The 13,255-nt window shown below is 41.1% G+C and overlaps 1 protein-coding gene across 2 annotated transcripts; it reads left to right on the plus strand.

Moving 5' to 3' along the window:
- Window positions 1–4,913: 4,913 nt before the first annotated feature.
- Window positions 4,914–12,113, plus strand: cunh16orf87 (chromosome unknown C16orf87 homolog). Of its 2 annotated transcripts, none has more exons than XM_042704434.1 (4): window positions 4,914–5,241; window positions 6,210–6,306; window positions 8,954–9,133; window positions 10,617–12,113. In XM_042704434.1, exons 1-4 carry the CDS (start codon window positions 5,176–5,178, stop codon window positions 10,733–10,735), a joined length of 462 nt encoding a protein of 153 aa, XP_042560368.1. In that variant the 5' UTR covers window positions 4,914–5,175; the 3' UTR covers window positions 10,736–12,113. The 2 variants fall into 2 exon arrangements, with proteins under 2 accessions (XP_042560368.1, XP_042560367.1); XM_042704433.1 differs by having other exon boundaries at window positions 4,921–5,241; window positions 10,614–12,113.
- Window positions 12,114–13,255: the final 1,142 nt, after the last annotated feature.

Here is a 13,255-nt window from a genome sequence, read left to right on the forward strand (position 1 = left end):
CTTTGCGTTCAGCTGCCGATAGTCCACGCAAAGCCGTATGTCACCATCTTTCTTCTGCACTATTACGATGGGGGAAGAATAGGGGCTACAGCTTGGTCGAACTACATCCCTTTCTAATAGCTCATATATGTGAGCTTTGGCCTGCTCGTACTGGGTTGGGATTAGGCGTCGGTAATGCTGCCTAGTAGGCACTTCATCTAATAAAGGTATTTCATGCTCCACTAAGCGAGTACAGCCTATGTCCCAATCCCCTTGACTGAACACACCCCGATACCTTTCTAGCAGGGCCCTACACTCCTGCTCTTGATCAGAAGTAAGGGTAGGCCAGGAAAGAGCTGAAGGGTCAAGTGGGGAAATGGTGGATGCCCTCTGTGATTGAACAACAGCTATTTGGCCCTGAACCCCACCTTCCAGGATGGTAATAGAACTTTTTGCTTGCTTTAACTGAACTACATGGAGCTCACCTAAGACAGTATGGGGTTGAAGCCACACATCCTGGACACTTACATTTACAACAGGTAGGGTGACCTGACCATTGTGAACCGTAAGTAAAGCCTTTGAGATGAGTAAGCCTGCGGGAAGTTGACCTTCCCCAAACCAGGGCTCTAAAAATACGGAGGGGAGGGTGACACTAGATACCTGAGGACAAGCTGTAGTGAGGAATTTTAAAGATCCTGCAGGGATGCGCATAGCTGGACCTTGGACCTTGACCCTGCCAATACACCCTCTCTCTGACAATGTTTCCATGCTATGGCATTCAGACAGTGCTTGTTCCCAATTAGGGCTAACAGTTTGTGCAAAAAGAGGATCAAAACCAGAGCCATTGTGACCAAACAATTCATGATAGCAACTGCGGATGATGTTCATCCCGAGTAAGCCAGGCACTTTACATTTTTGTTGTTGAGAAAATGAATCTGGGGAATCTTTTACTACTAAAACACCCATCTTTGGTAGGGTCTTGCCCAACACATTAACATCCAGCTCTACATAACCAACATAAGGAATGTCCAAGCCATTAGCTGCTTTTAGCTGTAACCACTTGCATTGCTGCAGCTGCTCTACCCCCTGAGACTGGAAATACTGCTTAAAAAATGTCTCAGTGATAGTAGTGACCATGGATCCGGTGTCTAATAAGCAGGGGACTACAACATCCCCCATACCAACTTCCACTATAGGGCAACTCCCTATGAGCTGAGATGAATGTTGAGGTGAAATACGGTTTGAGCACCAAAGACCCCCTTCTGATGCCTGGCTCCCTACACCAGAAGGCGCTAGTTTTCCGACGGCTGCATAGCACTAGATGCTATTCCTGTGGTTTGGTTCCGACTGAATGTTCTGGGGCCTGCCCTATTGGCTGGACCTGAGTGAGTGTTTAAATCAACTGAACAAAACCTGGCGATATGACCATCTTGGTTACAACGAGAGCAGATTGGCTTACCATCAGGTCGAAACCTATATGGCCTAGCAGGACCCCTCCCTCTGTCACTGGGCCCAGGGGCACCCAAATGTTTCAAAATAGCATCGAGCTGTAACTGTTGCTGACGTAAGACCTCTTTCACCTCAGCAATCTCACCATCAGGTTTAGCAACAATAACGTTAGCATCTGCCTCACAATTGCTCACAAAGGTATCACAGGAGTGTGCTCGAGCCCTCTGGTTACTCACAAGTTTACCCCTATCAACCCAACTCAGGGCTGCACGACGAGCGTCCATAAAAGACATAGTAGGAGAAGCGACCATTTTGTCTTTTAAATGTCTACGGAGCATGTCGTCACGCAGGTGCTCTACAAACTGGTCACGTAAAGTACAGTCAGAGTTAGGAATAGACCCCTCAGGACTCTTACGAATAGCAATATCCATAATAGACTTGAGTGCATGAGAATACTCCCTAACAGATTCCCCTTCTTTCTGTGTACGCAAATAAAACTGCTGTTGTGTACGAACATACACCTGTGAACATGCATAGTTTTCCAAAAGAATGTTAAACACTTTATCTGGGGTATTCCTGTCTGCAACAGAGTGAAATTTCATCTCAGCTTTTGCTTCCCCATCTAAATGATCAAACAAAAACAAAGCTTGCTCAGCTGGAAGCATGCGTCTAATTGATAGACACCTACGAGCCTCCTCAATCCAGTCCTCAACAGACATCAAGTCACAAGAATTTTTAGCAGAAAATGTAGGGCATTTACGCTCTCTAGGAACAAAAACATAATGCTCAGATACCGGTTGTGAAGAAACAGCGGCAGGCGTCCCACTGGTAGATGGGGCGGAACCTTCCTCCTGAGAATCACCGTTATCTCGCAAGCGGCTGTTTTCAGCTTGAAGCTGTCGTACCTGTTCAGCAAGAGCTCGCAATTGTTCCTGAACATTGTCCTCCGACATGACTACCCGTCTTTCAGAGCCCAGTAGAGTAGTCCTGATGTCCACTTGATGTCAGTCACCGAAGTCTGCACACCGAAATCCACACAAAGGCTGTCCAGGGGGCGATGAGACCCTAGATGACAACCACTGTTTTTCCCACTAAATAAATATTACAACAAAATAGGGCTACCAACAAAAGGAAACAAAATACCACAGCCTCTGATATCCTGCCGACTACGCCATATGTGGCGGGGTGGTGCACTTAGCATTAAATGGTCTCAGAGAATGTTAGGACCAGGTCTCATGCTAGTTGTTTCCGACTACGCCACTCTCACAGATGGGGTGAGAGACCCTCAGTTGAGCATACTATAATTAGGACTAGGTTCCCTGCACAGTTCCTGTCCAATCAAAAGAACTTAGGCAGAGGCCGTGGTATAACAAATATAAATACAATGTTTATTAAATGCACAGTAGTAAAATCAGATGGATGTACATCCTATTAAAATAGCAAACACTAACAACAGGGGCGTGATTGTGGGCCTAATATACCTGGGCCTTTAGCTTAGAATGGCACTTGGTTTGGTGAACTCCCAACCTGGGGAACGCTACAACACACGTGATTTAGGAATACAAATATATAACCACACCAACTCTTATCTGCATATCACATCTAAGTATCACTGCAAACATTAGGCATTGTAGGACAAACACTCAGTGCAAAGTGTAAAAATGCGTCGCCAGGTTAGTAAGCCTAGCCTAATCAAGGCTCTAAATGCATATAAACCCCCAAATAAGCACACAAAACAGCCCCTTAAACAAACAAAACAGAAAGAAATCAAACAATGGAAAACTAATAGGGGAAAAACAGTGGCAGTCGCCGGACACCACCGAGGGCTGTTGAGTTTCTAACCCCGCTACTCCACGCTTGTCCACCGTCGTGTCAAGCTAAGGAGGCTGTCGCTGAGATCACACGGAGCCAATGCCTAAAGCGTTAGGTAAACCGCAGAACAAACAATTGCCTCCAGTACTACGTGCCAATTTAAACTATCGCGGGTCTGAAGGAAACGGCACGTCAGCCATGGGCTGCCTAGGACTCCTGGGTCCTAAAGCTACCCGGTTACATAAGGCTGCTCTTACATTTGAGCACGGTTTCCGTGAGAATGTTGTGTATGTTTATCTCTCTTTCACACCACCATGAAAATGAATTTGAGGCTGTTAAAACTAGTATACAACATAAAAATGGTAGAAACCTATAGAATGCTATAAACAAAACCCAGTTTAAATAATGTATACACTCACCTCATAAAAGAGGGCATAGCACATACTTAACCAACCAATAATTGGTGCCAAATGCAGTTGAAATACATTTTGAAATCAATATAACCAGTATCAAAATGTAATCGTCATACTTGTACTGCAGCAGAGTTGACCTGCATTAGGTTATACCAGGCATAATATGTAGATTTGCCTTTAACATGTTTTAAATGTCATGTCATCTAGGATGACCTTTTAAAGTTGCAGCTTTACCAACTGCTACAATCACCACAATACAAGTGTTGTAACTGATGACAATGCTGTTTGTGACAATGCTGTTTGTGACAACTTTCGCTGCTTATTTGCCATTTTTATATTCTAGTCCTACCAACATAAATATTTATAGACCTGGGTGGTGTCATGGATCCCTGTTCTATCCTGATAGGCTGTTGAAGAAAAAGTGCCTTCTAATGTGGCACAAAAGGAAGTGAGAGAGGTATGTGTGTCACACTCATGAGAGATTCTGAGTTGTAAAGATGAAAAACTTAAACAAAAGACTACAGCTATTTGATGGCCTAATGCATGTTGTGGAGAGAGAGAAAAAAGTATAACTCATGGCACAATTGTTATTTCAGTGTAATGTCCCATTAAATGGAGCGACATGACAACATACACAATAAATATATACAGACTGTCCAAAGGAATGTTATTAAATATCTCCACCATTTATCTAATTTGTACACCCACAAATCCATTGTGTATTCTCTTGGTTTATAAAGTCAATTGAGACAATATAGTAAAACATATGGAAGAGACAAATGTAATTCTTGAAACCTTTGAAATTATTTGCAAGTATTCAAGCAGCCCTGTCTCATGCAAGAACCAGGCTGAGAAGCAAGCCTCTGGCACTGGGTGTGGGGGATGGGGCCCATGTAAATAGTTTAAAGCCTTCCCTCTTGTTCTCAGACTCAATGTCTAATAAGCTCTGACCAACTGTTACTATACATCACCCTGCTCCACCCACATTCTGTATCAGAAATAATGAAATAACGCCTCACAATTTCAGTTTAAAAGATTTGACATAATTTTACATTACATAAATTCAATATTTTGATACATTTTAGAATACAGTCTGCGCTTCTCAACAACTTCATTTACTGAGCAATCGTGGACTTTCTAAATCTACCCCAAACAGCACGTATTGTTCTGTGACCATGTGACAAGGACATCATGAACGCATGCTCTGTTCAGGGCATGTAGATATATCACAGGACGAAATTCATAAGAGCTGTTTTTGCCTTCAAAGCTGGAGTGTTGTCGCGCATGCTCATTGTTATAATGTGGAAAAACCATATTGAGATCCCTTACTGACCTAGTGCGCATGGCCAATGCTGTAGTGTGATTGATGTTGGTTTGGCTTATGTGCCTGAGCTCCCGGGACACAATCAGCTGCACTTCATATAATACAGAAAGTGCAGTGGCAAGGAGAAGTTCGAGAGAGGGCTGCGGGAGAGAGAAATAGTCGAGCCTACTTCTATTGCTACGACTGAGTTATCAAAAAATGTCAGCGAATAAAACCAAGAAAGTGAAAATGGCCACCAAATCATGCCCTGATTGCGACCAACAGGTGAGAAACATTTTATATATTTAACAATTGTGTTATGTTTTTGGTAAATTTTAGGAGCTGTTAGGGTGCTTAACTCTAGGCAGAAAGGATCACTTTGGCAACTATGTCAAAGTTCTGAATGGGAGGGGTTTCAAGATGTAACGTTATAAGAACCAAAGCTGTACTGCTGCAGGAAATTTCACTTTGTTAATGCCTTTCTTATATCAGCTAAGGGTTCATTAGTTCACAAGTTTGCAATCTGTCGGGCTCATATCGCATAGTAACAGTCAACACGAATGTAGCGTGTAGTTGATTCATTCTGTAACCGACATATTTTACAGACTGTCAGTCGGAATATTGTGGTAAAGCTCTGTGTACCTAGACGTTTCCTTATTTTTGATACACAATTATCACGCCGTAATAGCCTATTGCTACGTTGAAATTCATATGCAACTTTTGAATAGATGATTCCGTGTTTCGTCTTTAATGTTTGGTTATGGCGTTTTATCCTATTTGATTTCTTAATGACTGGGGCGATAGCACCCGTAACGTATGCCAGATTAACCAACGGTGAATGAAATGGCGACAGTAAAATTACAGAATAATTTCAGTGAATAGTTTCCTGTTGTTGTCCTGTCCTTATCGATCGAAACATTATTCGCTCGTAGAGAAATCAGCCATCACGTTAAGATGTTATGAATGGTTTGGTCGGTGGTATTATCGGCACGTGTCCAAAAATGTAGTTCCTTGCTGGCTAGCACCAGCGACTTTTTGTCATATATTTCGAAGGACATGATCAATTCTTAATACAGACCAAATGCGTAATTGTGTGACTATTTTCTCGTTGCTCACCCAAACGTGCATTATCAAAGATAACACCTCTCCCGCTAGGTGGAAGATATTTGTCAGCTGTGCCTGCAAACCTTTGTGAAATGCTGATATTACCATACTTCTCAAATATTAACCTTGAATTTTTCTTTCTCTCGCAGATTCCTGTAGCTTGCAAGTCCTGCCCCTGCGGTTATGTGTTTATTAGCCGAAAGCTCTTAAATGCCAAACTAAATGAAAGATCACCACCAGCATTAGGTAATGCCCATTTACTTAATGAATAATTTAAGACAAAATAAGTAGGTTTTTAGTTTCGAGATTGCATGCTGTTATCTATTTGATGTCGAAATCCTATTTCCATTCAAAGGATCTGTAATCACCTAGCATTGTTGTATTGCCTCTCATATCTAGACTATACCCTCACTACAAGCAAACATTTAAAATATGAGAGATAAAAAAAGAATATAACCAATTGCTTTTCTGATTATGGTGGTGTGAGATGGTTTGAGCCCATCTTGATGAACAACTTTTATTATCATATTGTAAGTTGACCTAATGCAGTCAAGTTTATGGCATGTATAACAATGTATTCAGGAAGTCCATGGACTTTTCCTCTACATATTCCTTTTACAGTTGTTCTTGCAATCCGTAAGGCTCCTGGCCTTATTATAAATCTGTGCTGAGTTTATAGTCAACAGGATCAGTTCAGAATGTTGAATTGAGTGGTGCAATAGACAGCAGCAGGCAGTAGTGGCTGCCTGAAATTGCTGTTTGCTTGACTGTGTACTGAGAGTGGTGGGGGATGGGCATACTAATTCCCGACTGAAAAGCCTGTTCCTTCAGTCTCCCTACTATGTTGTTTCAGAGTGGAAAGTTCAACATCCATATAAATGAAAAGAAATAGCTACTTCTGCATAAGCAGTTGCTGAGCATGGAATACGTCTGTCTTGACAGTTAATCATGAAAGAATTTGTATGAAGATCTGGTATTTCCACGTCATATGGTGCTTTTGTTTTTAGTGTATTACTGTCATATTGTGTGTGCTGCGAAGGCAGGGGTGACAATGTGTGAAATGAGCCTGTAGAGGCGTCTTGGGCAGAAAGTGAATTGTTCTGCTGAGAAGGTCCAGGTGATGAGAGATCAACTTGATTTCATAATGATACTGTTGAACCTGGGTAGTGTGGAGAGATGTGAGGCGAAGGGGCCAGGCTGAGTGGTTCAGCATGTTCACAGATTACTAGTTCCCTCCCTGGCTGCACAAGCAGAGGCTGTTTTTGCATACATGTCCTCATAGAGTGCTATCGGGCCTGTGGTATGTAAATTACCAAATACTTTTTGCAGATTAACAAGATGGAGAGCATAAAAGTGGCCTGCACGTCTGTTGGGGCCTAGATAAGTGACTACAAAACTATTTATTATGGATGAATGTGGTCTCTAACGCTTACACTGTTTTATTAAGTTTCACATTAAACTGTATAAACATGGTTGTCCATGGTACAGAAGAATGCGTCCTTGTCAGTAGGCTGGGGCTAGTTTTAGATTACAGCTCTCTCCGCTTTAATGACGGGTGTTCAAGAATTCTCTCTCTCTCTTTTCACAAGAGTTCACCATTTACTTCTCTTCAGCCAGATATCTGCTCTACTACTCTGGAATTCTTATTTCCATGCTAGCTTAGGCTTCTATCCAGCATAAAAGAAAATTGGAAAACAGTACCCATTTAGTAAATGTGGGTAAATGGAATTGTAGTTTTGAAAAACTGAAGTAAAATATGAAAACCGTGAATGTTATCAAGACCGTTGTTTGAAATGGTATTTAAATTGGAAACATAACATGTTAGAATGAGGCATTTTAACTGAATGTCTAATGATTGTACAACAGTGCAGTGTGGTAAATGTGTCACAACCTTCTGCAAATAAAATTAGTCATATCCTTTCTGACATTTGTGTTCCTGTTGAGACAAGCTGCTGGCAAGAGTAGAATTCCTCAGCTGCTGTGTAGTCTTTCATGGTCTGGAAATACTTGAAAGGCAGTGTCTCAAGAAGGAAAGAAAAATAAAAAAAAATCTTCTGGAATAAGATTAGCATAGACATCTTGTGTCTTGTGAACATTAAATCACAACATGGCCCACTCTTTGAGTTCATAGGTTCAGAAATAAAACAAAATGGACAATGTTCAGTCATCTGCATATGTTAATGGGTAACTCTCAATGGAGGGATCTTGGCAGGCATTGTCATGCATTTGATTGGTAGTCATTGTGAAACCACTCTACTCCTGGCTGCACTCTCTATCTGGATATCTGTCTCTACCCACACCTCAGAGGTGTCACAGCATGTCACGGTTTCAGTTCGTTTTTAAGGATGAGGAGCCCTAAAAATAGTTCCCCCAGAGTAAAGCAGCAGGCCTACTTCCTGTTAGGCTAATGAGCACCTCACTGATTAAATCACTGTGTCTGAGGAGATCGCCACACTGTTGACCCATATATACCGCTCTCACTGGGGAAACTGTTCAAACAAGAGCATTTTATGCTGTGCAGAGCTGCAGTGGTTGAGGAGTTAATTTACAAGGAGATTATTTTGTTGTTGGGAGGGGAAAAAAGACATTGTGTATTTCAGGCTGCAGTAACACACATCTTTGTCACATTGATTTAATGAGGTTGTCTTGTTCTGTGATGGTATTGTACTAACAACATCAGCAGCACATGATGTAATATATGTAATTAAAACCATTTTACCTTTTAGAAAATAAAGTGAGGTGAGTTTTAACTTTTGTCCACTGGCGGTGCTAGTGAGCAGAATCGACATAAACATAACATTGAAGTATAGCCTAAACATTTATTTGCTCTACATCTACATGCAATATTTAAAATCTTTTGTGATGGTGAAACTCCTCTTTTTATGACCATCAGACAAACTGGATGCGAAGAGAAGACGGACAGAACGAATCCGCCGAGAGAAGATCAACTCTCCCTCCACTAATGACATGGAAAACAGAAGGCGATCTCGCTCCAACAGCCAATCAGAGCAGATTCGCAGAGGACGGGGTAGACCTAAGACCACAGGTCTGAAGAAACAGGAGGAGGAGAAAGGTAATTATTTCATGAGTACTCCTCTATTCTCAGTGCTGCTTTCATTTTCTGCCATTGTTTTTTTTTACTGTTGCATGTATGCATTATTCCATGCCACATTGTCCATTAAGCTGACTGGCACAGACAGAAAGCTGTGTGACCACATTCTATGTATACCTTTCACTGTCAGGTTTGCGCAGCAAAGTGGTAGCTCTGAGATGTACATTTCAAATGCATTGTGACATTGTTAGAACCAGTGAGGGGTTTTAGGATGTTTGAACGATTGCCCTTTCGAGACACACACACACACACATTTGATTGTGCTGCTTGGACACAGGACAGTTGTGCTTTACACTCAGAATAGTATGCCATCTTTGTCATACAAAATCCATATATTTAATATTTAAATACATTTTCTGAAATATATATATATATATATATATATAATATATATATAATATTTCAGAAAATTCAGAATTTTTGGGGCCTTTTCTGGGGGTCTAGGTCTATGCATAGGGTACTAAACCAGAATATAGTATCTGCAGTTGTGCTTAAGACTAATTGATCTATGTAATGGTTTGTGCGTTTCTTCGGTCAGTCCATTTATCTCTGAAAATACTATTTGTGGGTGTCAGTTTTCAGAACAGTCATTCTCCTTTGCTGAAGTCATCTGTGGAGGATTTAAACTGCTTCTCTCGTCTCATTCTTAGTCCGCTCACACAGTAACCCGCATATCGCATACCCTCTCAGTCCTGTGGAAGAGTGAGGAAAGGAGGGAGTAGTCAAGGAGAGAGATGTGCAGAGTGTGGCCTTTTCATAACACATTTTGGCGCAGTTGAAAGGGGTGACGGCATCTGGTTAATTAATGGAGACATTAGGGTGTCAGTGATGGCCAATTTTCACTCTGAAAAACCTGTGAGGCAAGATCCAGACTGTCAGGGTGAACAAAACAAACATCACTGTTGGTGTTAATTTGCTCTGTGAATTACTTTGTAAAGGTCTGCACGGCTAGTGATCGTTGCATTGTACTTTATTACATTCATTACATTGGATAGCATCTATTTTAGCACATGGGGAGCATTTCAGTGTTCCAATAGCAGGAGAAGCACTCGATTAGTTAAGCATGGTGGTAAAGTGGGAGCCATTGTGTTCAGATTAATGATTTACAGATGGGCTGCGCTTTCTGCTCACTGCTAAATAAATTATGGTGTCGCTTTTGGAGCTTGCACTATATCCGCTCTTAGGCAAGGAAATATGCATGTCACAGATTTTTTTTTGGAAGTGTATCATTTTTCACAGCCATAATCAGGAGTTGATTAGTGCTGCAATTCAATAATGCAATCTGACTTTCATATGGTAACTCACAAAATGATAATTACACGAGGTAATGTGTATGTGCTTGGTATAAATTGGTCTTCAAATATGTATGTGTATATTTATATTGTATATGTCTTCTCTGATTCTCACAAATGTCCTCCATTACTCTGTTGTGATGTCGCAGTAGAAAAACAGGAGAAGGAGGTCGACATCTACGCCAATCTGTCAGATGAGAAGGCCTTTGTGTTCTCTGTGGCCTTGGCTGAAATCAACAGAAAGATCCTTGGTCAGAGACTGCTCCTGTAGTGCTTACACCAGGAAGGACTTTACGGGTGAAACTCAGGACCCCCCGCTGCCGAGGCCCAGGCATAACCTCTGCACCTGACAGAGGAGGGGAGGGGGAGGGGGGACGAGGATTTTAAGACTCAGCCCTGCTTTTGACAGCGGGAGCCGCTTCAACTGGTTGACACCTTGGGTGTTGCCTGGAAAACCTGGTAATACAGACACCTGCTCTGTGTGGAAAGATGAGGCGGGACCACAGGCTGTCTATGAGTAAGCGTGAGAAAACAACACCTCGGGAACGGATTCTGGGGCTGTGCGAAGTCTAATGTATTTATCTTTTAATCAGATTTTACATGACACAATATGCCGAGGGTCCATCGTCATCCCATAAAGGAAATGCAGGATGCTCAGCAGAGCGGAATGTTTTTATAAAGGGGCTGATAACTATGCCAGGTTTAAAAAGGGGTTGATAACTATGCCAGGTTTTGCTCGAAACTGTCACAGGGCTGTTCTGGTACTGTAATCGTGACTCCATTATAGTCCTAGGTTTGCTGATCTACTAAACTGTTCATTGTAGTTGCCGTGCAGCCCTATTGTTGAGTAGCAGACCTAGTTTTTATGCTTGGGGGAATACCATTGTATATCTTTATTTATTATGCCTTTTCCACTCTAATTTAAATGCCTATTTTATTATCCTTTTTTGTTTCTGTTTCATCCATGGCAAAGCATATCTAATGTAATATTTGCTCTTTGTATGAGCATAGTACATGTCAAAGGAAAAATCCACTTTGATTTTAACTCCTGTATTTACAAGAGGTTAATTCCTACCATCCTTGGTCTTGGTGTTTTTGCACTCTCTGCTGTCCATTAATGGAAACCAAATCTACAGATGGCTGCCCTCCACCAGTCTTATGTTTCAACACAGAACATCCTTTAAAGGATTATTTTAAGGAAGTATTCCTCGGATAACCTGACTCAAGGCCCCAGTTTATTATCAGTTTATCAAAAGAACACTCACAGAATGGTCTGGAATGTAGAGAGAACAGATGAAAACCTCAGCAAAGGTGATTTCGACACGTGAGTCTGGGATCAAGAGGAAATTTGATCGTTCTGTTTTAATCTTCTAGTGAACAAGGACCTTAAAAAGAACAGTCAAAAGAAAATGACCTGTTCTTCAGTTCAACTAAAAAGTAATATGGTGTGCAGGAATGTCTCTGCCAAATACCACAACCTAGACTGCTCTGCTAGAGCCTTGGTTGAGAAGTGCAGATCAGTAGCACCATGCTGTGATTGGTATTGTGTGTGGGATTATTTGGCAATAGTAGTTGTGTTGCGGAAGCCACAGGCCACATCACTCCTGCTTATATTAAATCATTCAAAAATAAAAAATAATGAACTATTATTCATACAGTTTGTGTGTGTTTAATTCTTCACTGTACTGGTTTGTTGGAGTTCATTTGGGTATAAACCCAGTAGGCCTAAATAAATCAAGATGCATATATTTTGATAGTTATAGTTTGAAAACTGCCATTTTCAATGTAGCAAGCTTAATTCAAGGTAGCTTATATATGATGTGAACTAAATGACTGTGTAGCACATTCCCCAAAGGACACATTAACATGCTAATTTGAATTTAGCCATAGAAACATGAGCAAAGCACAGGGAAGATAAATCAACAGCTGTTTCCTAGAGGTAATGTTTTATGAAGGATCTCTGCATGTATTGATTCTTAAGCTGCTTACATCATGCCGTAAACAAGAGGGGAGATGGAGCAGGTGCTAAAAGAACATTTCTCTTGAAAGTGCTCATTTAACCCGATGCATCTAGAATTTTTTCCCAGACATGAAAATGTCGAAATCTTGTGTCATTAGTAACCCTTTGAAATGTTCAATCTTTATTTTTATTTTTTATTTAATGGGAAAATAGGTGAAGCCGTGTGACGGCTGGTGTAAACGGCAGCACATGCGCACTGGTGCACAAATTGTAAAGTGAGCGGTAAAGGTTTGATCAAAGGCATCAAGTGGGTAGAGTTAATGGGCCAAAGTTAATCAGTGAAAGGTTTGAGTTAAAGCCAACCAATAGCGTTGGACAGCAATTCCTTTAAACTGAATATGTCACACTAAATTACAATGTAAGAAGATTACAAGAAGACAATAAAATTTGTTGAAACATATTTGTAACTTGTGAGACCTGTTTTAAAATGCCCTGACACACATCCCTTGAACTGACTGTTATATTGTCAGTTAGGGTAGCCTATGTGATTTTGAGCCTGTAAAAAAAGAAAGCGTTTTTGCTGAGTTAGATTCCATGACAATCTAATGCTATTTTGTATTGAGATTGATGGAGCACATCTCACGTAGGCCTACATTCTGGAGAATTTATTATGGACTGCAATGTTTGAGGTGTGATCAAAAAGTTCAGAGACTGCACCTAATATAAAGCAAAACCATACCTGATTTAAATTTGGCCACCATATCCTTTGAGGTAGTCACCTTGTGCAGGACATTTGTATTCATTTGTAAAATACGAGGTCACGGTTGACTG

Source organism: Clupea harengus, unplaced genomic scaffold (assembly GCF_900700415.2).
Source record: "Clupea harengus unplaced genomic scaffold, Ch_v2.0.2, whole genome shotgun sequence".
Taxonomy (NCBI): domain Eukaryota; kingdom Metazoa; phylum Chordata; class Actinopteri; order Clupeiformes; family Clupeidae; genus Clupea; species Clupea harengus.